Here is a 23,554-nt window from a genome sequence, read left to right on the forward strand (position 1 = left end):
TGTGTACCTTGCCTATCAAGAACTATGGAATTTCCCCGTCGCGGTAACGCCCACAAATGTTCTGATTGGCCAAAACTATGTCCCCCTTAAACTTTTCTCACTTGTCATTGGTTCCCGCTGGTGTCAGCAACTTGCTTCCTGCTTCGAGCCGTTTGTTATTGAAGCGGAGCTGCCTAGTTAAATGTCTGGAAATGTTGACGGACGCCAAAGTTGGTGAAGTTGGTGAGTATCTAATGATGGTCAAGATGTAATTACGTAACTTGTAATCGAGAATTTGGCAGAAAGTTAAGCGTTTCTGCTTTTTAAAAAAAATGTACGAATGAATCACATTTTGTACATGAATGAGGAAAGGTTTTTAAGGTAGAGTGGGTGCTGTGCGTGTGGGCGAGGAAATGTTAGCGCCTGTTTAGCTAACCTAAGTTCTACCGTTACCGTAGTTACAGAGTGAAGAGATGGAAGGAGCCAACGGTCAACTTTACCCTCCTGTCGTCCGTTACTGGCTTGTAATACGTACGTTTCTGAATTTTACAGGTGAAATGAGTGGTTTCAGTCCTCTGTGACACACACATACACACACACACACACACTAAAAGAAATGTCAGGAGCCCACGAACAAGGCAGGAGGCGCCGCCCCCCCAAAACGTTCTTGATATCGACCAACCTGAAGGTCCAGGACCAGCTGGAAGGAGCCATCCGGCTGCAGAGGGGAAACATCTGCCAGGAACAAGATGCGGGCAAGAGCAGAGGGGACCAGCTGTGGGTGAAGGTATGAACACACACACACAGAATCACATTAACTTTATTTATCACTAAGTACAATACACGCCCAGGATGTTTTTTTTGTCTTGGTGCCTTTTGTACAGGAACATTTTGACAACTCACATAACTCACAGTGACATAAGCAAATACTGGCAGCCATTTTTAAGACATGCAATAACTAGGACAAGACACACAAAGGTTTTTATACTCTATTGCAAATACTTTCAAACAATATGTTTTACTCCTTATATGGTTCAAGGACTTAAGAAAGCTTGTCAGATTGGCAAAATTCGGTGGAAACCTTGCCCAAATGAAGTCAAACTGCCACATAGATTTTAACCGCACGGTTTTTAATGGAACGCCTCGGGACTGCCCCCCACATAGTGTAGTGCCAGTCCCAAAGGGGCTAGACATCTACTCAACTGTCACTTTTCAACCCCATTTAACCTAAATTTAGCCCAGACGGCAATGGACCATTTAGACGTGTTTTAAATGGCTAGTCATCCTCAAAAATTGCTCAGTGGCATTAGTTACTTCTTTTTTGGGGTATTGTAACCAGTAGTGATGGCGAAAATAAGCTTTCTGAAACATTACGGTTTTCCAACTCACCCTGTCGAAAAAGGGTTCAATACTTGGAGACGATACATATTGCGCTCTACTGGTGAACAGAGTGTAACAGAGTAAACTACAGTAGACAAATACTAATAATTTGGGTGGGACGTATAGCACAGAAGCTAGATCTTACCCTCCCACACGGTAGACTCAGGTTCGTTTCCACTTATGTGAACATGTGTGTTCATTGACTTGTGTTATTCAGTGTTTCAAACTTGATAATGAAGTATTGAGTGTGAGAGTGAATGTTTTTTGACAGTAAACGCAAGCCAGAAGAACAAAAGGGATAAATGAAGATAACCAAAGTGATAATGTGGAAGAGTAGGGAGAAAGTGCTTAAGGACAGACTGCCATTGCGGCTTTGGGCAGAGGTGATTCAGTGATACGTTGTGAAATATATTATGCTATTACAGTTTTTTACAATCACTTTGGCACTAATTTCAGAACCTTGATGTCATTTTTCAAAACTCTAGACACAAAACTCAAAACGGTCATCACTTGTAACACAGGCTGTCCAATGTTCAAAACATTGCATTGTGCATTCATATCTTTAAAGAAACCTTGCACTTGCAGAATCATTGGTTCAAATAACTCATTTATCATGAAATACCATAGGAACATTAATTTAGATCACACACAAGATACCGATAGTTTCACTGTTTAGTTGTTCGTACAATCATTAAATATTGTAGTACAAAATATGTGATACATGTTTCATTATGGTACTACACGTAAATACATCACTGTAAAAGGACTAGTAGAGAGAATACTACAGACACAGTGGAATCATTGAACAAAATCTGAAATTTAAAATAATTGGTTACAAAAAAGAAAAAAACTACAGTACTGTAAAACGTCAACTGCAGTGTTCCTCACCTGGCTTACTGTAAAAAGCAAAACAAAGGATTGATTACTGTATTTCTATATTTCCATCTTGTGGATTTGGCCACAGGTTCTCATCCACATCACAATGGATGTTTTCATTAGCCAAACATCTTGGGAGGAATCTTGGGCATGGCGAATCCAGGCCTGACACTGGTCTGCCATGATGTCATTGCATTACAAAGGCCTGCATACATACAGTAATGTCAAATCTGAAAACATGGTCTGGAAAAGTGGTACATGGGACCATAGAAACAGTGTCTGATAAAGAATGATGATGAAATATTACATCCATAGATAATGTAGTCCACTTGGTTCATGTTCCACGGTAATTGGTGTCAATGGATCTCGTTATCCTGAAACTTTCATGATCTAAACATGGAATATTGTTCGTCAGTTTAATAAAACTATGCATTAAGAGTAATGCAACAGTTACTTATCATTTTGAGCAGTTGTATCAATTGATAGTTAGATCATTGTAATGAAATGAATAGACAGTCATCTCAGATGTAATGTGTGAATTGCATTTTGAAATGGTAATACTTTGATGTTAAGTTGTGTCAGTTTGAACAGGTGATTTTAGTTCAATGAACAAATGATCTTAGGTTTATGTGTATTGTATCCAAGCAATTGGAAGAAGTGTTAGAGTTTTGAAAAATGTGCATTTTGATCATCCGTTGTGAGTTTTGTGTCTAGAGTTTTGAAAAATGACATCAAGGTTCTGAAATTAGTGCCAAAGTGATTGTAAAAAACTGTATATGAAATGTGCTGTACAAATAGATTGATTTGGTTGGCCATTTAGGCCTGTAGGCTATGTCTGTTTCAAACAGAAATCACGTGAAAGTGTTATTTATGCAAGGGCATTTGGGTAATATGGCAACCTTGTTGGGATAAATTCAAAGTATCCCCACACTGTGGAACGGCAGCTCCTCTTTCTTTCTGGCTCCAAAATAAACGCAATCTAATTGACTCTCCACGACGACGACTATGCCCACACCTACTACTACATACCATGAGCATACTACAAAACTTGTAATTCCATAATGTTCCATGATATTCCAACACCATCCAACATTACGATTTATAAAAAAATTTACATCTCCATGGTTGATTAACCTCGCTGTTTATTTTGGTTTTCATGTTACGATTATCCCACTATTTACTTGAATGTTGCTCATTTCCACCTCTGTCCTCCTATCTGAATTTAATCCCTGTTTATTATTGCTTCATTGCTTTTTAAATTCAAATTTTGAGTATACTGCTTTTATTTTGTCTGTCAAAGCACTTTGTAAACTCTGTTTTTAAAGGTACTATATAAATAAAGTTATTATTATGAATCTGGAACAGGCTCTCTGAGCCTACTTGGACTCGAGGCTTGGGACTGTCCCAGGCTGCTGACAGTGATAAAGCATCAGTGAAAAAAGATAGGTAGCACTTTTGTTAGGTACATTTGTGATATTGGGATAACCATTTTGACCACCCAATGGCCGTTAGAGAGAAGTTAAAACATGAAAATCATAACTATCAAGAAATGTTTGCTTGTAAGCAGTTTGGTTTGCAACTAACTCCTAGATGCAGTTCGTTGTGTGGTCGAAATGCATTTGAGTGATTTTGGTCTGTAGAATCTATGCTAATTAATATTGAACATGATGTGGCATGACTTCATGCCGCTGACAAAAGGCAGTGGTGTGATTTTCAGTTAGCATATAGGTCTAGTAGTTCATTAAAAAACAAAGACACAGCTCTTCATAGACATCAAAATTTATTGGCATTTATTTATTTCTTCACCAGTTTAAATCAGTGTGTGTGCTGGGAGGGCCAGACGCTCCTTCACCAGTTTAAATCAGTGTGTGTGCTGGGAGGGCCAGACGCTCCTTCACCAGTTTAAATCTGTGTGTGCTGGGAGGGCCAGACGCTCCTTCACCAGTTAAATCAGTGTTTGTACTGGGAGGGCCAGACGCTCCTTCACCAGTTAAATCAGTGTTTGTACTGGGAGGGCCAGACGCTCCTTCACCAGTTAAATCAGTGTGTGTGCTGGGAGGGCCAGACGCTCCTTCCCCAGTTTAAATCAGTGTGTGTGCTGGGAGGGCCAGACGCTCCTTCACCAGTTTAAATCAGTGTGTGTGCTGGGAGGGCCAGACGCTCCTTCACCAGTTTAAATCAGTGTGTGTGCTGGTAGGGCCAGACGCTCCTTCAACAGTTTAAATCAGTGTGTGTACTGGGAGGGCCAGACGCTCCTTCACCAGTTTGAATCAGTGTGTGTGCTGGGAGGGCCAGACGCACCTTCACCAGTTTAAATCAGTGTGTGTGCTGGGAGGGCCAGACGCTCCTTCAACAGTTTAAATCAGTGTGTGTGCTGGGACGGCCAGACGCTCCTTCACCAGTTTAAATCAGTGTGTGTGCTGGGAGGGCCAGATGCTCCTTCACCAGTTTAAATCAGTGTGTGTGCTGGTAGGGCCAGACGCTCCTTCAACAGTTTAAATCAGTGTGTGTGCTGGGAGGGCCAGACGCTCCTTCACCAGTTCAGCAGTTCATTCACCAAGTCATCGTATTCACTGGGATAGTCGAGCGGGTTGCCATCAGTTTTCACGTTAGTGTGTGTGCTGGGATGACCAGGTGCTCCTTCACCCGTTTTCAGGTAAGCATCTCCACTGGGATGACCAGGCGCTACTTCACCACTTTTCAGGTCAGTGTCTGCATTGGGCAGGTCATCTTCACTGGAAGAGTCCCACGGGCTGTCATCAGTTTGCACGTTACTGGGAAGGCCAGAAGCTCCACCAGTTTTCAGGTCAGTGTCTGCACTGGGAAGGCCGGACGCTCCACCAGTTTTCAGGGCAGTGACTGCACTGGGAAGGCCGGACGCTCCACCAGTTTTCAGAGCAGTGACTGCACTGGGAAGGCCGGACGCTCCACCAGTTTTCAGGGCAGTGACTGCACTGGGAAGGCCAGACTCTCCACCAGTTTTCAGAGCAGTGACTGCACTTGGAAGGCCGGACGCACCACCAGTTTTCAGAGCAGTGTCTGCACTTGGAAGGCCGGACGCTCCACCAGTTTTCAGGGCAGTGTCTGCACTGGGAAGGCCAGGCACTCCTTCACCAGTTTGCACGTCATCGTCTTCACTGGGAGAGTCCCACGGGCTGTCACCAGTTTGCACGTTACTGGGAAGGCCAGACGCTCCACCAGTTTTCAGGTCAGTGTCTGCACTTGGAAGGCCAGACGCTGCACCAGTTTTCAGGGCAGTGTCTGCACTGGGAAGGCCAGGCACTCCTTCACCAGTTTGCACGTCATCGTCTTCACTGGGAGAGTCCCACGGGCTGTCACCAGTTTGCACGTTACTGGGAAGGCCAGACGCTCCACCAGTTTTCAGGTCAGTGTCTGCACTTGGAAGGCCAGACGCTGCACCAGTTTTCAGGGCAGTGTCTGCACTGGGAAGGCCAGGCACTCCTTCACCAGTTTGCACGTCATCGTCTTCACTGGGAGAGTCCCACGGGCTGTCACCAGTTTGCACGTTACTGGGAAGGCCAGAAGCTCCACCAGTTTTCAGGTCAGTGACTGCACTGGGAAGGCCGGACGCTCCACCAGTTTTCAGGGCAGTGACTGCACTGGGAGGGCCAGGCACTCCTTCACCAGTTTGCACGTCATCGTCTTCACTGGAAGAGTCCCACGGGCTGTCACCAGTTTGCATGTTACTGGGAATGCCAGACACTGCACCAGTTTTCAGGGCAGTGACTGTACTGGGAAGGCCAGATGCTCCACCCGTTTTTAGGTCAGTGTCTGCATTGGGCAGGTCGTCTTCACTGGAAGAGTCCCAAGTGTTGTCATCAGTTTGCACGTTACTGGGAAGGCCAGACGCTCCACCAATTTTCAGGGCAGCGTCTGCACTGGGAAGGCCAGACACTCCACCAGTTTTCAGGTCAGTGTCTCCACTGGGAAGGCCAGGCGCTCCTACACCAGTTTTCAGGTCAGTGTCTCCACTGGGAGGGCCAGGCGCTCCTACACCAGTTTTCAGGTCAGTGTCTCCACTGGGAGGGCCAGACACTCCACCACTTTTCAGGTCAATGTCTGCACTGGACAGGTCAGTGTCTGCACTGGGAGGGCCAGGCGCTCCCTCACCAGTTTGCATGTCATCATCTTCACTGGGAGGGCCAGGTGCTCCTTCACCAGTTTTCAGGTCAGTGTCTGTACTGGACAGGTCAGTGTCTGCACTGGGAGGGCCAGGCGCTCCTTCACCAGTTTGCATGTCATCATCTTCACTGGGAGGGCCAGGTGCTCCTTCACCAGTTTTCAGGTCAGTGTCTGTACTGGACAGGTCAGTTTCTGCACTGGACAGGTCAGTGTCTGCACTGGACAGGTCAGTGTCTGCACTGGGAGGGCCATGCGCTCCTTCACCAGTTTTCTGGTCAGTGTTTGCACTGGACAGGTCAGTGTCTGTACTGGACAGGTCAGTGTCTGCACTGGACAGGTCAGTGTCTGCACTGGGAGGGCCAGACACTCCACCAGTTTTCAGGGCAGTGTCTCCACTGGGAGGGCCAGGCGCTCCTTCACCAGTTTTCAGGGCAGTGTCTCCACTGGGAGGGCCAGGCGCTCCTTCACCAGTTTTCTGGTCAGTGTCTCCACTGGGAGGGCCAGGCGCTCCTTCACCCGTTTGTCCTGCCGTGTCTGCACTCCTTTTTGCTCTCCACTTTTTCAGGAAGCCAAACAGCCACTTCTTTTTTTTCTTTGGCTGTTCCATCTTCTCCTCAACCTGTCTTTCTCTCTCAAGAAGCTTCTCCTCTCTCTCTATCTGTGCCATCTTCTCGACCTGTCTTTCTCTTTCCAGGAGCTCTATTTGTTTCTCCAGCTGTGCAGCTTTCTCTCCCATCTGTCTCTTAACATGCCTTTTCTCTTTCGTTAGCTGTGCCATCTTCTCTTCCACCTGTCTGTCTCTCTCCAGCAGCTTTTTCTCCAGCTGTGCCATCCTCTCCTCCATCTGTCTCTCTCTCTCAATGTGCCTTTTGTCTTTCTTTTGCTGTCTCATCTTCTCCACCTGTCTTTCTCTCTCCAGGAGCCTTTTCTCTTCCTTCAGCTGTGCCATCATCTCATCTATCTGTCTCTCTCTCTCAAGGTGCTTTCTGTCTTTCTTCAGCTGTCTTGTCTTCTCCATCTGTCTTTCTCCCTCCAGGAGCCTTTTCTGTTCCTCTAGCTGAGCCATCTTCTCTTCCACCTGTCTGTCTGTCTCCAGCAGCTTTTTCTCTAGCTGTGCCATCCTCTCCTCCATCTGTCTCTCTCTCTCAAGGTGCTTTTTGTCTTTCTTCAGCTGTCTTGTCTTCTCTAACTGTCTTTCTCCCTCCAGGAGCCTTTTCTGTTCCTCTAGCTGAGCCATCTTCTTCTCTACCTGTCTGTCTGTCTCAAACAGCTTTTTCTCTAGCTGTGCCATCTTCTCTTCCACCTGTCTGTCTGTCTCCAGCAGCTTTTTGTCTAGCTGTGCCATCCTCTCCTCCACCTGTCTGTCTGTCTCCAGCAGCTTTTTGTCTAGCTGTGCCATCCTCTCCTCCATCTGTCTCTCTCTATCAAGGTGCCTTCTGTCTTCCTTTAGATATGTCCTCTTCTGCACCTGCCTTTCTCTTGCCAGAAGCCTGTTCTCTTCCTCTAGCTGAGCCATCTTCTCCTCCACCTGTCTGTCTGTCTCCACCAGCTTTCTCTCTTGCCGTGCCATCCTCTCCTCCATCTGTCTCTCTCTGTCAAGGTGCCTTCTGTCTTCCTTTAGATATGTCCTCTTCTGCACCTGCCTTTCTCTTGCCAGAAGCCTGTTCTCTTCCTCTAGCTGAGCCATCTTCTCCTCCACCTGTCTGTCTGTCTCCACCAGCTTTCTCTCTTGCCGTGCCATCCTCTCCTCCATCTGTCTCTCTCTCTCAAGGTGCCTTTCATCTTCCTTTAGATGCATCATCTTCTGCACCTGCCTTTCTCTGTCCAGAAGCCTTTTCTCTTCCTCTTGCTGTGCCATCTTCTCCTTCATTTGTCTTTCTCTCTCCAGCAGCTTTTTCTTTTGCTGTGCCATCATCTCCTTCATCTGTCTCACTCTCTCAGTGTGCTTAGCTGTGGCAGGTAAGCAGTACTCCAACTCTGGCATCTTTTGCAAAAAGAAATTAATTTCAGCCTCTCTCAACTCCACATACTCCTTGATGGAAGTTTCCTGAGGTCTCATCTTGGCTTCATCAAACTGTAGCACACCGCTATTCTTATCTCTCTCTCTCTGTGCCATCCTCTCATCTGTCTGTTTCTCTCTGTCTGAGTAGTAGGGGAACTTGTGAGGTTGTGAATAACTTCATGCCACTGACAAACTCGCAGGCGCTTATATTTGCTACCTGGCATTCCGTGACCATTATGACGTTATAATGGGAATTCTGCAAGAGATTGACTGAGTTTGGCAAGCGTTTACATTGGCTACCTGGCATTCCGTGATCATTATGACATCATAATGGCTGTAAATGGGAATTCTGCCAGTATTCACCGTATGTTTCTCGAGGACCAGGGCGCTGGGCTGTTGGTCATTTTGTAATCTCACTTCTGTTTTAGAGCGGAAGTGGGATTACATCTAGTTTGTTTATGGTGTACGCTAATAGCTAGTTATGTAACCGACTACCGTACAAGTCTAAAACAATAAAAAAGGAGGCCAAACTGATGCAACTTGAGATCTGTTTCATTGTGTTTACACACACACACACACACACACACACACACACACACACACACACACACACACACACGCACATAAACATGTAGGCTATACACACTCAAACACTGCTGATCTAAATTTCGATTAAAACGTTTACCATTTAGATCACTGATGGAAACTAACTTATGGCTTAGTAACGGTGCAGTCTTATTACTTTTATCCTACATTTTACCGCCTTGTGCCATCTTTACACAGCTGACCGGGAGCACAGCAAGGAATTAATCATGATCAATTTCCAACGGATCTAGGGATGTCCAACAAAAATTGCTGATCGATTTATTGTTTGTTACACATCGATTAACCTTAAAGGTTAACGACTGTTTGAATTGCGTCATCGCAGCCGGTTAGTCCAACTGCGCAAATGACCAAATTAAACCAAAGTGGAGAGCTACTTGAAAGAAATGCCTCCACCACTTAATACGAATCCATTGGACTGGTGGAAAGACAGCCAGGTAGGATTCCCAGGCTGACAGCACTAACGCAGCGGTGCCTCTGCACCCCGGGACCTCTGTCCCGCCAGAGCGCGTCTTCTCTGCCGCTGGTGAACAGAACAGTATGTGGTGCATTACTCCGGAGCGTTTGGACATGCTGATCTGTATAAATAAAAATGTTTAGGCAACAGGCCCAAAAGTGTTAACCCCAGACGATTTGATCAACAATATTTTTTTTAATTTCATTTGGAGTTTGGAAACGTTATTTAAGTCGGATTAATATTGGAATATGAGAATGTCAGATGAAGTTACGAGCCATAACTGCATCGCCTACATAGACTACTGTAGCTTCAGCCTACATAATAATAATCTTATTTTGTTCTTTATGATTATAGCCTCCATTCAGCTTCAATATGCTTGTCAGTGTGACTTAGGCTACGTTGTTTGTCTGGATAATGCTTCGATTCAAAGTGTGTGTGTGTGTGTGTGTGTGTGTGTGTGTGTGTGTGTGTGTGTGTGTGTGTGTGTGAACTATACTAAAGCAAATTGATTTGATCCAAATTGGATCAAATCAATTTGCTTTAGTATAGTTCCTAGTTTAGTAGCTCCATCCAACCACTCCAAGGGACAGTACTACAATGTAATTGAAAATGTCCACGGATGGTATTTCGGGCCAATTTCGTGGGTAGATGGGTGCAGTACAGTTACGCCATCCGATCGCCGCAGTTTAGATGATGTATGCTTCCATATTTCATTCATTGTTTCCATATTGCCAAGCAAACAGACAAGATAGTCGGCGGTGTTTAACCAGAAGGACGATGGCAAAGTGGGCGGAGCAGTTATAGGCACCTGCTTTCACCTGTCCTAGAAGGTATCCGCATGTTGTTGACGTGACGTTGAACTGACGTTGAGTTTATTAGAATTTAACATATTTTTTCACAAACAAAGTAAAACCAGATTACTCTTCTCTTTGCTGACTCACTGTGAATGGCTCCACAATTGTCCGATTGTCCGATTGTCCAGTTTCTGATGCTTATGGAGCCACAAACTCCATATGGATGTGATTTAAAATATATATTTAATAAGTACAATACTTCAGCAAAAACTTACTTAAGTCAAAGTAAAATTACTGGCTTTAAAAAAATAGGCTACTATAAAAGTACAAGGACATAAAAAGCTACTCAATCACAGTAACAGGAGTAAATGTTTATTTAGTTACTTCCACCCTTGCGAGTAAAGTGATTTATAACACAACAAAAGAAAAAGAGTGTTGTGTGGGTTCTTCTGTGTCTTCGGAAAGGGCAATAAGCAAAAATAAGATCCGTCCAAAGATCCAAGATACGAAGATAGAGGCTTACTTTACCCAATCAGAGTGCCTCTATGCTTTTTATTATGATATCCTGTGCGACATCAACATGACGCCTACAGCGACATCAATGTCAGACAGCTACCCTACTCCACTACAGAGAGACAGACCAACTCTAGCCGTGACCAATGACCATACTGGCCCACATGGTACAGGGAAATCAGGAAATCATTTAGTGCAAGGGGACAGTGCATGACATACCATAAACAGTAGAATATTCAATAAATCTAAAATATAGAAGATTCATTGTGTAAAAGTGTTATCGTTTTGTCAACCAAGGAATTGAGTTACCTACTATTCTGTAAGAAGCAGCATTGTTTGTTTTATTGTTACGTTATCTGTGCATGGCACTACCATGGTTTGTGGTTCAATTTTTACTTGGGCCGCCCATCCTAAAAAATTTGTATAATAATGGTTCAGCATGGCGTTTTGGATACCAGCATCCACCACGTGCCATAGAGTGGCTTTTTTTCAAATGGATGTCTCATTTCAGATCAAAACTTCTCTCCCCTCATATTTCCCCTTTCTCTTCCCACCCCTCTCTCCATGCCTGCCTTTCTCTGTTCATCCTGTTTTCCCTCAGGTATTAGACAGCGGCATCATGGTAAAGATAGAGAAGAAGTTCCTGATTGAAGTCCCTACTGACCTCAGCGGTCTATTGGAGCCTGTATCTGACCCGGACTCCCGCCTCAAATTTCTAAGTAATACTAACATTTACACTTACATTAATAGTAGTAGGAGTAGGAGGAGTAGTAGTAGTAGTCGTAGTAGTAATGATGATCCTAGTATTATTATTATTAGTAGTAGTCGTAGTAGTAGTAGCAGTAGTAGCAGTAGTAGTAATGATTATCCTAGTAGTAGTAGTAGTAGTAGTAGTAGTAGTAGTAGTAGTAGTAGTAGTAGTAGTAGTAGTAGTAATGATTGTAGTAGTAGTAGTAATAATGATTGTAGTAGTAGTAAAAAAGTAGTAGTAGTAGTAATAATCTTGATTGTAGTAGTAGCAGTAATGGTGATGATAATCCTAGTAATAGTAATGATGATGTAGTAGTAGTATTAATAATGACAATAACAGCATCACTTTCCAAAACATGTTGACAAAGCTACACTTTAACCTGACTTTCCAGGTAACCCTGGGAGGCTTCAGCGATTGGCTGACTTGCCCATGGGCGCCCCGTTGTGGGTCCAGATCGGCCAACCAGATGAGCTGGCGGAGGCGGAGCTTAGATACAGAGGGCCGCTGGCCAGAGGGAGCAGCGCTGTGTTTTTTGGGGTCCAACTCAAGGTGATCTCGCTCAACACAAGCCTGTAGGGAGTTTGGAAGCTTGGATTTAGCTTTTCCCCTCTCCTTATGTCGCTCTCCCTCCTCCTCCTCTTTTTGTCACTCAAGCTCTTGAATGGTTTGTCGCTCTTGTTCCATCTCTCTCTCTCTCTCTCTCTCTCTCTCTCTCTCTCTCTCTCTCTCTCTCTCTCTCTCTCTCTCTCTCTCTCTCTCTGTGTTAGTGTTTGCTTGAGTTTTTTTCATCTCTCTCTCTCTCTCTCTCTCTCTCTCTCTCTCTCTCTCTCTCTCTCTCTCTCTCTCTGTGTTGGTGTTTGCTTGAGTTTTTTTCATATCTCTCTCTCTCTCTCTCTCTCTCTCTCTCTCTCTCTCTCTCTCTCTCTCTCTCTCTCTCTCTCTCTCTGTGTTGGTGTTTGCTTGAGTTTTTTTCATCTCTCTCTCTCTCTCTCTCTCTCTCTCTCTCTCTCTCTCTCTCTCTCTCTCTCTCTCTCTCTCTCTCTCTCTCTCTCTCTCTCTCTCCCTCTAGGGTTCAGCGGTGGGTAGAGGAGTGAGTAACGGCTCCTATAAGGGCCACCAGCTCTTCATCTGCCCCGAATCCTCTGCCCTGTTCCTCCCGGCCAATCATGTCAAGCTACGCCGCTGGTCCCGCGCCAGTGGCTCTGACGAGCATGACCAAGCCCGGGAACGAGACCACCACCACAGCAACAGCAATCACCCCAACAATGGTTACCATAGCAACAACCACCACCCGAATCAGCAACACAATCTTCGGAGTAGTTTCCACCAGCATCAGCCCGTTGGCCCTCCTCAGCCGCCTGCCTTTAGCGTCCTGCCTCGGACCGCAGAGTCTGCGCCCATTAGCGCCCAGACCCCGGTCCAGGTCCGAGGCCCCACGTCGCCTCCTCCATTCCAGGTCGGCCAGCGGGTGTGTTTCCCTCTGCAGGACACCGTCCATGGGGGGGAGGTGCGCTACTGCGGGCTGCTGCCTGGCCGGGCCTCGTCAGGGACGTACGTCGGAGTCCTGCTGGTCAGTAATACAGAGCAGGAGATTAAACTATAGGAAGAATTTGGTCCCAAAATGAGATTTGCACCATTTTGAAAAAAAAGGACAGCTACTCTTACAAACTCGCACAAAATCAAAAGAAACAGTTGTGGTATAGAAAACTGCGATACTAGCTCTAAGATTGAAAGCCTGATACAGTTGAAGACTGCTCTAGTGAACAGATATGTATACTAGGGCCGCACTGTCAATTCTAAGATCTAACTGTAGTGGGAATTTCCTTGCCTTCTGCAATTTCCACATTGCAGAAGGCATGGTTGTTTTTTTCTCAGAGGGAAAGTTGTTCCAGACAACCTCCTAAACAAGTTTTTCTGGTGCTGTGCAGAATTCCAGGCCTACAGATCAAGTTGCATGTTTTAGAAAATCCTTCATGATGGTCAAACTGAGAAAATCTGAAGCTTTTCCCTCTGCTCGTTTATTTTTTAAGTGCTAAAAAACATTTTTGTTGTAATGTATAGAAAGCTGTGCTCATATGTATTGCAATTCATATTGCAGGTAAAATATTCAGCAGAAAAACAACTCGCATACCACAGTCACTCTTATTGAGTGCAGGGAAACCACAGTCACTGCATAACAACCGCTGCATTTGTATGCGCATGATGGTGTATTGTGCAAGTCAGTCTGTGTCTTTGTGATTGACCTTATTAGTTTGTTCCTAATTACCTCCGCCAAGGAGGTTATGTTTTCGGTACCGTTTGTTTGTTTGTTTGTCTGTTTGTCTGTTAGCAGGATTACGGAAAAACTACAGGCCCGATTTTCATGAAACTTCGTGGAAGGGTGTAACACGGGCCAAGGAAGAACCCATTACATTTTGGAGCGGATCCGGATCCAACTCACAAACAAGCAATAATAGCATGAACCTTGGCGGAGGTCTGCGCTCTCCGAGTGCCCTTCTAGTTCCCTTTGTGTTTGAGCTTATGAGTTTGTGTTGTGCGTTACAGGATGCTCCGGTTGGTAACTGGGACGGACTTTATAAGGGAGAGAAGCTCTGCCACATTCCTTCCCTCCTCTATGGACAGCTATTGCCGATCACCATGGTCTCCCCAGGTACAGCAACCTTTTTATATGTACAAGGCCTTGGACACTGTAGTTTAGTTATTTAGCTCTTTGACAGGACACATGGTTGTTGGTTAACACATTGGCTGTCCTAAGAATCAAACTGTCACTTTTAAGACAGTGTCTTGAACCACTAGGCTACCCTGTCGCCTTATGTTTAAAATTCAATCAGCAATGTATTTGAACATCTATCTATATTTTAGGCATTTTAATTAAAGTTTATGAAAAAATTGTCCCAGAAAAATACTGTATTTTACACCAGCATTTTTTGAACAAAGCAAATGTTTTACAGCCTCAAAATACATTTAAAACTCATGTTTTGCTGTCACATACTGTTGGCCCTTGTCTAAAAAGGTGATAAAATACATTTCAGAATTGAAATAATAAATGGCTTCAGTCCAGCAAATCCCAATATGTAAACAAAGCCAGTACTGGGGCAACAGAAGGCATCAGACTTAAATCACAAATCAGGGCTCTAATGAGTCTATCTTCATCTTATCTTCATCTATCGTCTTATGAGCCAGCAAACAGCGTTAATGAGCAAGTATTACTGTATTACGGTAGTTCTTCTACTCCATACTTGTTATATCTGACTTGCTTTAATCACAAAGACAATAAATGTACAGGGATTTGTCTTGGTGACATTGGCGCAGAGACATATTGACAGCTCACACATTCACAGTACATCCTGACACACGATGGAAGTACAGCAGGCCCTCATATGCATTGTGTAAATTAAAAATATTTTGTATGCAGCCTGGAAAGCAATGCTTAACTCTTTTGTGCCGTTTTTGTTCCCTCAGAGCCCAAGTTGCACCGTCACATCACACCCGTCCAAAACCCCAAACCCATCCTGAAGCCCGTTCCGCCCCCCATCTCTAAACCAGCAATATCACCCACCTCTGCTCCCAAAGTCGCCCTGATGCCCCCTCAGCTCATCCCTGCCAAACAAGCGCCCAAACCCCCTCCGCAACCCCCGCCTAAACCCACCCAGAAGCCCCTGCTGCCTCCCCCCGTCCCGCCTCCCAAACCCCACGGCCCGCCCTCACCGACCGCCACAGACCAACCGCAGCCCTCGAACGGCGCGCACGGCCCTCCCTCTCCGCTGAGGTCGCCAGGTAACGGTGAAGATGCGGGGGAGAACGGAGAGACGGGATTGGAGGTTGAGCTGGAGGTGGGGTCGATGGTTGAGGTGAACGACCCGCCCCTTTTTGGGGTGATTCGCTGGATTGGACGGATCAGCGGGATTCCAGAACTGGTGGCGGGAATTGAGCTGGTAAGGTAACAGTTTCAGCTTTAATAGTGTTGGTCTTTGTCAGCTACTGTCATTTGGCACATACAGAAACTATACAAAAGCCTTTCGTGTTGATGGAAATGTCGCCTTGTGTGTGATCTTGCTTGTCAGACCTGTAGTCATTTTTCTGCAGCTTCATTCTAGTCCATCAGTCTACTCATGACTATCCTGATGTTTTCTGTTTTATTTGCTGTTTTATTTATGTATATTTTATTTTGTCTCCCTCTCTGCTTTCCAATTGTCTAGTTGAATAAAAAATGCTAGAGGTGCGTGGACTGCCCACTCTCCTAAAAAGAAAAATACTTATCTATGTGTCCCTAAACATGGAGGGCCAAGGGTTGAATTGGAATATAGATGGTGGGTAGTGGGCCAAAAAAAAATGCCATTGGGTGTTGGTTATTTAGAAGTAGCAAGGAAGCACTAGCTTCTATAGGTCTTGTGTCACCATGATGTTTGCTAATATGCCTTGTATCACTGTAATCACTCCTCCAGTATCATTAAAGTTTATCAAAATAGACCAAATCAAACAGTCAAACTTGAATGCTTTGGAGTGCCCAAAAGAATATCGTGGAGGCCCAAATTTGGCCTTTCTTTCATTGTCCCTGGTATAATACAAATCCTCTGTGTGTCCCAGGACCAGGAGCTGACCGCCGGAACAGATGGTAGTTACCTTGGCGAACGTCACTTCCGTTGCCCGGCCAACAAGGGGCTGTTTGTCAAGCTTCGCAACTGCAGGCGGGACTCCAGGTTCCCAGCCCCCGAGACGCCGGTCAATCAAGTGGAGCGGTGCAACTCAATAAGTAGGCGTGTGTGTGTGTCTGTGTGTGTGTGTGTGTGTGTGTGAGTGAGCATGCATAAGAGTTAGTGTTTGCTTATTCCTCATTTAGCTTCTAGCATCTGTGGATTGTCATATCAGAATCCGTTTTGGTTTTATTGGCCAAGTAAGTACATAAGTACATTTATAAAGTTAATTGTGTGTGCATGCCAACCGTTTATGCATGTACATGCAGTTTGACATCCTCTGTCCCTGTCACTCCCAGCCTTTGCGGACTGGGGCAGTGAGCGGGTGGAGGAACACACTCCTCCGGTGGAGGGCGAGGAGGCCAGGGAGCTCTACCGGGGCTGGAAGAGAGGCATCCAGGGTCACCTCAACTCCTGCTACCTGGACGCTACACTGTTCAGGTAAATACTGTACTCTGCTGTTAGGATAGGACTCTCATGCAATATATGAAATATGTCAAATGAAAAAACAGTTTATGCGCTACTATCGAGCTGGCAAACTCCCCAGTTAATTCAAGCATAACATTTCAACAAAACTATCTCTGTAGTTATGTGTTAATGAGGATGTATGTCACATCTTTAAGTTTGTGTACATAGTATTCTTGTTACTGATGTTGGTTGCATTTTCAACTAATGTTGTGAATCATTTTGCCAGCTGTGTAAGAATCTGCGATATCTTCATATGAATAAATGTTCATTGTTCAAACAGTAATTTGTTTGAAACAAGGAAAAAGAGAGGCAAATACAGAAGTTCCCTGATGAAGGCCAGCAGGCCGCAACATGTTGGTTCAATGTTTTTAGTATTCCCAGCCATGTAACCAATAAAGGCTTTTTAACTTTTGGAAACGGATGGAGTGCCTTTGACTTTTTCTTTCTGGGATTCCCTTTTGATTATCATTCATTGCATACTCTGAGGATTTTTCCCAATTTTTGTTTTTTCCGAAGGAAAAAGAGAATTTGGAGGCTGACATTTTTTAAACCTCAGTTAACTTTTCTGATGTGTGGGTAAACAAGGGAAATTACTTTCTCTTATACCCAGTACATTTTTGTATGAAGTTGATCCTGTATAGCTTAGAGGGTAGAACTGGCACTGACACTGCTGGGAATCTGGAAACCAGTTTCTACTGAGGCCAGCCACAATAAACATGACATTTATACTGTAACTGTTCAGGGATAAATTCATATTGATAACATATGTAAGTGTGAGTGAATGTTTTTTCTGTGATTGCCTCCCTTTGTCTCTTTCTCTGTCTTTCTTTCTTTGTCTCTCCCCTCCTCCTCCATCTCTCCCTACCTCCCTCCCTCTCTCTCTCCAGTCTGTTCTCCTGCTGTAGTTCGGCAGACTGGGTGTTGCTCTGGCCTACTGATCCTGAGACGGACCGCCACTCCAGTCAGGCCCAGGACCTGCTGCGCTGCGAGATAGTCAACCCCCTGCGCAGGTCTGTGTGTTTGTGTCAGTGTACATGTATTTCACTCATATCAGATTGTGTACAGGATATACACTATAGGCGCTTTTTCTCTTTTTTTTTTTGATATGCTACTGGTACTATTTTTATTCCTTCTACGAATTGTAATACTATTGCAACTGCAACTATTACTGGTGATACAGTAGCACTAGTATTACTACTACTGCTGCTGTTGCTGCTGCTGCTACTACTACTACTACTACTACAACTACCACAAATAATAATAGTAATGATATATCCACATAAATGACGCAAGCATGACCTGTTTTAAAAGTCTACTGTATGTACTTTTGATTTGCCACTGAAACGTTTTAATGGCATTTATTGGAAATGCTTGTAAATGTTTGATGTAGATGTGTTTATGTTTAGGATTTCAGGTTATTTGAGACACACTACTGGCATTTACTCCTAATGAGAGATTACAGTGTTTTTTTCTGTTAAGGTCCCACTGCCGTTTGTTTCTGTTAAGTTCCCACTGCTGTTTTGTGTTACTGATCACATTCCTGTTTAGTGTATTTCTTAACACTTGAGGCTCATTGTCCTGAAGTATGCGTGTTCTGGTATGTTTCCCAGTTTTGGCTATGTGTGTGCCAGCAAAACCATGGCCTTGAGACGGCTGCTGGAGGCTGAGAACAGTGACACCGGCTTCACCGATCAGGAGAAAGGTGTGTGTCTGTGTGTGTGTCTGTGTCTGTCTGTGTGTGTGTGTAAGTGTGCATGTGCGCCTCTGTATTCCTATCTACCCCCAGAGGTTTATGGGGATGCATCTGTCATAATTGCAGAACATCTTCAGTGTGTGTCTGCATGTACTTGTGTGTGCGTGTGTGTGTGTGTGTGTGTGTGTTTGTGTTTCACAACCCTGCACATAGTATTTGAGGAATGCTGTCATGCTGCTGCTGTTCTGTCTGTCAGATCCTGAAGAATTCCTCAACAAGCTTTTCCAGCTCCTCCGAGTCGAGCCGCTCCTCAAGATCAGGTGACCCCATCACACTCGCCACACTGTCAGTCGCTACGTTTACATGCACACAGTAACCCGGCTATTGGCCATATTCTGGTTAAAGTTTTATTCAGCTTAACCTTAAAATGTCATCAGAAGCTGAGCTCAGTTGTGTTCAACATGGTGGACGACATGACGCTGCAGGCACATAGTGACATGGATTAAACACTGAACTGTAACACCAACTATGTCGTTTTGTGGGGTCAGATTTTCCCAGGTGAACCCTCTCACACTGATGGTTCACCCATGTATTTCTTGTGTCACTACTCTGGTGTGAAAGGGGTATCAGGTGTGTAATCACACCTACAGTTTGTTTTCTTTGGTCTGAACAATGGAAAAGTTTACTTTGTTGCATCAGGGTCACAACAAATCCTCAAAAGGCATTTCCCCTCATCTTGACTCCAATTTGGTGCCAACTCATGATACACACAGGATGTGTTGTTTCCATGGGAGTCCAAACTGGAAAGGGACACGTGTGTACCGTAGCACTAACATTTACCCCTCTCGCTTCTCTTCCCCTCTCCTCTCTTTCAGATCGATGACCCAGCAGCCTCAGGAGTGTCACCTCTACCAGCTCTTCCCTCCCTCGCTTCCCCCCTCTCCCTCCTCTCCCTCGCCTCTCTCTCCGTCCCTCTCGCCCGTCTCTCTCTCCTCGCCGTCGGCCGGCCGGATGCGGGTTGCCAGCGTCCAGGCCCTGCTGGAGTCCTCCTTCCTCCACGCCGGCCTCAAGTTTGTCGAGGTAACAGAAACCGTCAACAAACGAAAGCGGGGAAGGGGGGGGGGGGGTTCAAGATTTCAGGTTAGGTCTGACACACGGCTCCCATTCAGTTCTAATGGGAGATTACTGCTGTGCTGCTTTTTTGAGTTCCTGATCACGTCCATACAAGACATAATTACCTGCTTTTCAGGGTGCATGGATTCACTTTTTTAAGACAATCACTTTATTAAATAAAAATATTGTTATTTATGTATTCATTACTGTAATTCAATCTTCTTTGTTCAGGTTGAATCACAGTGAGTTCAAACCAGTCTTGACGCACTTAATGTGGCTAGAACTGCACTGTTTTGAAATGTGCAATGAAAACAAACGATTGTGATATATTTAAAACTCGCTTCCCATCCAGCTTCCCTTCCATAACAAACATTGTTTGGTTACTGATGTACTTCATCCTGCTTAGTCTCCGTCTCTCATTGTTATTGCTGCCCTTCTTTTTTCGGTTGAAATGTTTAACTTGGCAGCTGGTTAGTGGATTATTTCGGGAGGCTGTCTAATAGTCAGGGAGTTACTGGTTCGATCCTCAGTGCCAACAGTGTCCAGTAGTGCCACAGTGCCTGTGAGCAAAGGCACCTAACTCCCATGTACATATATGTCCCAACCTGCTCCAGGAGTGAGTATTGAAAACCAGCCAATATTGGCTAAATGTTGTGACTCAAGCAAGAATTGTGTTTTTATATGTCCTTATCTGTCCTTACATATACATGTATAGGTTTTCAAGACACTATATAGGGAGAAGTGTGAAGTTCATCATTCAAGATCTCTAAAAAGATCCAGTCTGTAAAAGTATTGTCAGTCAGCCAATGATTTCCATTACCTACTATCATTCAAAAAGCAAGTATTTGTTTTTATTGTGTGCTACAAATCATTTTGTATGAGTAGGTGGATAGTGAATATGTCATTGTGGAGCAAACCTCTGCATGTTGTTCAAAAATACGAGGATTTGTGTTTTCCTCTTGAATCACTGGTGACATCAGTTACTATGAGACCCTGTATTGATCACTCCACCAGGCCCCGTCCTGCCTCCTACTGCTCATGCCCAGGTTTGGGAAGGACTTCAAGATGTTTGATGCCATCTTGCCCACCCTCAGCCTGGACATCACAGACCTGCTGGATGACAGTAAGAGCAACTTCAGATCAGATCACTTGAGATCTGGTTTAGTTCACATCTGTTTTAGTTCACTTCAGGTATGCAGGTTTGTGTTTTGTGTGTAGGTGTTTACTTGAATAAACTGCATGCCTTCCTCCCCCATCCATTTTTTCATCTCTCTCTCTCTCTCTCTCTCTCGCTCTCTTTCTCTCTCTCTCTCTCTGTCTCTCTCTCTCTCTCTCTCTCTCTCTCTCTCTCTCTCTCTCTAGCTCTGAGACAGTGCAGTATCTGTCAGGCTGTGGCGGAGTGGGAGTGTCTCCAGTGTTATGAAGATGTGGACATCACTCCAGGCCGGCTCAAACAGTACTGCCAGACCTGCAACACCCAGGTAGACATTTATCACTTTGGACCCCAAACCTCATCAGACTTCACCTCAGAAACTTTTTTTGTATGGAAACTGAACCTGAGTAAACCAAACATGTATTTTTAACCAGGCAGTTCAGTAAGGAATAACCTCTTGTTTGCAGTGATAGCCTGGAAAGAGGCAAAAGCCCTCCTAAGAGGCAGAGGGCTTCATTTAAGGTGCTACGTGTAACATGTTAACATCAATAAATCATTACTTCATTAATTTTAAGACTTTCCTATAATTACCATTACAATAGTCATTGAAAATATGGTCGGCCTCTACGCTGCATTTTAGATTGTGTGACACTGGGTCAGATCTGCTGGATTGCATTACAGCAGCACGGAGGGAGATTGCTTTATGGCACAAAACTGGAAATGTTTTATGTTTTATTTCAGTTCCACTTATTCTAACCGCATAGTTTCAGGGGGGCGAGCAAGTACCAACATCCTCTTTGTGAGAAGATGTAAAAACGTTGATGGGAAATGTGGTCTTCATTTTGAGAAACACAAAATGCTACACGTAACACCTTTAAACTAATGTAATAAAGGGATATAAAACTATAATGGAAACATGACCATTGCCTTTCTGAGGACATACAGTACATCTTTTATCCTTCCTGATCTGTCTGTTTATCCATCTCTCATCCATCTGTCTGTCTTTATATGTTGAACCTGTCCTCCTCTTCATCCCTCCATCAGGTCCACAGTCACAGGAAGCGTCTGTCCCATCGCCCGGGGCAGGTCGGCGTCCCCGGCGGGCCGTGGACCGGCCCGCTGCACGGCACCCGCCAGCGACTGGCCCTCTTCGCCGTGACGTGCATCGAGACGAGCCACTACGTGAGCTTCGTCAAGCACGGGCCCCGCCCCTCGGACTGGCTGTTCTTTGACAGCATGGCGGACCGGGAGGGTGAGACATCCTGACTGAACATTTCAATACTGAGATAAAATGTATTTATTTGAACTGGTGGATTCAAAGTGAATCGACCCCTATCCTGTTAAGATACGTCTGTGTAATTAAACATATTATTTTTTATTCTATTTTTTTCTGCTGTATTGTGTTCTATTCTGTTCTGTTCTGTTCTTTGTTTATGTATCGTCTACGTTTTTACGTTCTCACCATGGCAACAAGTGAGCTTGAAACAATTCTGTTCTACTGACAAATCCATAATAAAATAAAATTGGTTAGACCAACATGCTTCACATCACGAACATCCCATAAACATAATATATTAAAGAAAGTATGATTAGACTGATGTAAGTACACAAAAATAGGGTATTTTCAAGGAAATATTAATGTTATTCTAAAAATATTGAACTTAGAATCTTAGAATTGTTCTGGAATCGTGGAGTCATGAAGGACTCGTGAACGCACCAGAACACGTACTGAGAAAGATCAATCGTTGTCCTGCTCTCACCCAGGTGGCGAGAACGGCTTCAACATCCCCCAGGTGAAGGCGTGTCCCGAGGTGGGCCGCTACCTCAGCCTGTCGGAGGAGGAGCTGAGCAGGGTGGACCCCGCCTCCTTACGGGAGCCCGCACGCCGCCTGCTGTGTGACGCCTACATGTGTCTCTACCACAGCCCCGAGCTCAGCCTCTACAAGTGACACGGATACACAACATACACACATTCACATACTGGCATCCTGTCTTTGGTTTTACATGTGACTCTCACTTCACCTTAGAAAAGATACCGCAGCCCTGAGATCAGCCTCTACAAATTATGTGGACACACACACACACAGAAATGGAGATAATGTGCCTGAATGCCCCCCCAAAAATGTGACAGGCCTGAAATATACAAACACACTTTCCTTCAGGTCTTCGTCACTGTCAGATGAAAACTTAACATCTCCAAAATGTCAGCTTTTCAGGAACAAAAAGCCTTGTTTGCAGCTTGACTACCATTCATTTTTCAGTTTATCCAATGGGGTTTTCAAAAGTTGCATAAACCTGAGATTCTTAGAATTGTCTCAAACCTTATAGAGCCAGGTAATCCTTCTATTAAAGTGAAAACATGAAAATTAGGTTAGGTTTTCACATGTGATATGACCCACTTTTTACACACATACAGTACATATAATGTGCCTAAATTGCCCAATGGAAAAAATATGCAGAACTAATGGTGTAGTGGTTGTTCAGGAGGTGGGTGCACACATGAAGTTGGTATACTGTGACCCCACAATCCTATACAAGTCAATGGTAATTAGGCTGATAGGTGGGTATACTTCACACCTGTGTTTACTCAACTGAATGACTCGCATACACACACTGTACAGACCTAGTGTGCCTATAACTACTCTGAAAAAAATGTGCCTTACAATATATGCACACTTTACACTTGATTTGCACTCTTTCATTTACGTATCATGTATATTTGTAGACTGGAAAATAATGTGTTATACTGAAAGATTGCACATTCATCTACCCAAGGTGTTAATATTTTTGTATTGTGTATGGGTTGTTTAATACAACGTGTAGCTGCAAAGAATGAAAACAAAAATGTCTTAATAAAGTATTCTATTCTCTTCCATTCTGCATTTTTTTGTGTTTTCTCCATGGTCTGTCCTCACGTGCCACTAGAGGGCAGCCG

The 23,554-nt window shown here is 44.5% G+C and overlaps 1 protein-coding gene across 1 annotated transcript; it reads left to right on the forward strand.

Moving 5' to 3' along the window:
* Positions 1–169: 169 nt before the first annotated feature.
* Positions 170–23,462, forward strand: cyld3 (cylindromatosis (turban tumor syndrome) 3). The gene is made up of 17 exons (XM_071901359.2): positions 170–222; positions 532–766; positions 11,349–11,466; positions 11,890–12,047; positions 12,568–13,068; positions 14,043–14,148; positions 14,961–15,433; positions 16,086–16,251; positions 16,492–16,633; positions 17,548–17,670; positions 18,271–18,362; positions 18,610–18,673; positions 19,229–19,433; positions 20,481–20,589; positions 20,829–20,947; positions 21,664–21,871; positions 22,384–23,462. The coding sequence occupies exons 2-17, from the start codon at positions 596–598 to the stop codon at positions 22,566–22,568; spliced, it is 2,940 nt and encodes a 979-aa protein (XP_071757460.1). The 5' UTR covers positions 170–222; positions 532–595; the 3' UTR covers positions 22,569–23,462.
* The last annotated feature ends 92 nt before the right edge of the window (positions 23,463–23,554 follow it).

Source organism: Centroberyx gerrardi, chromosome 23 (genome assembly GCF_048128805.1).
Source record: "Centroberyx gerrardi isolate f3 chromosome 23, fCenGer3.hap1.cur.20231027, whole genome shotgun sequence".
Taxonomy (NCBI): domain Eukaryota; kingdom Metazoa; phylum Chordata; class Actinopteri; order Beryciformes; family Berycidae; genus Centroberyx; species Centroberyx gerrardi.

Excerpts from the sequence above, each read along its gene's own strand:
- cyld3 (XM_071901359.2), top strand. The coding sequence starts at position 596 with ATGTCAGGAGCCCACGAACAAGGCAGGAGGCGCCGCCCCCCCAAAACG. Across the intron at positions 14,149-14,960 it reads GATCACCATGGTCTCCCCAG|AGCCCAAGTTGCACCGTCAC; the intron begins GTACAGCAACCT and ends TTGTTCCCTCAG. Across the intron at positions 21,872-22,383 it reads CAGCATGGCGGACCGGGAGG|GTGGCGAGAACGGCTTCAAC; the intron begins GTGAGACATCCT and ends GCTCTCACCCAG.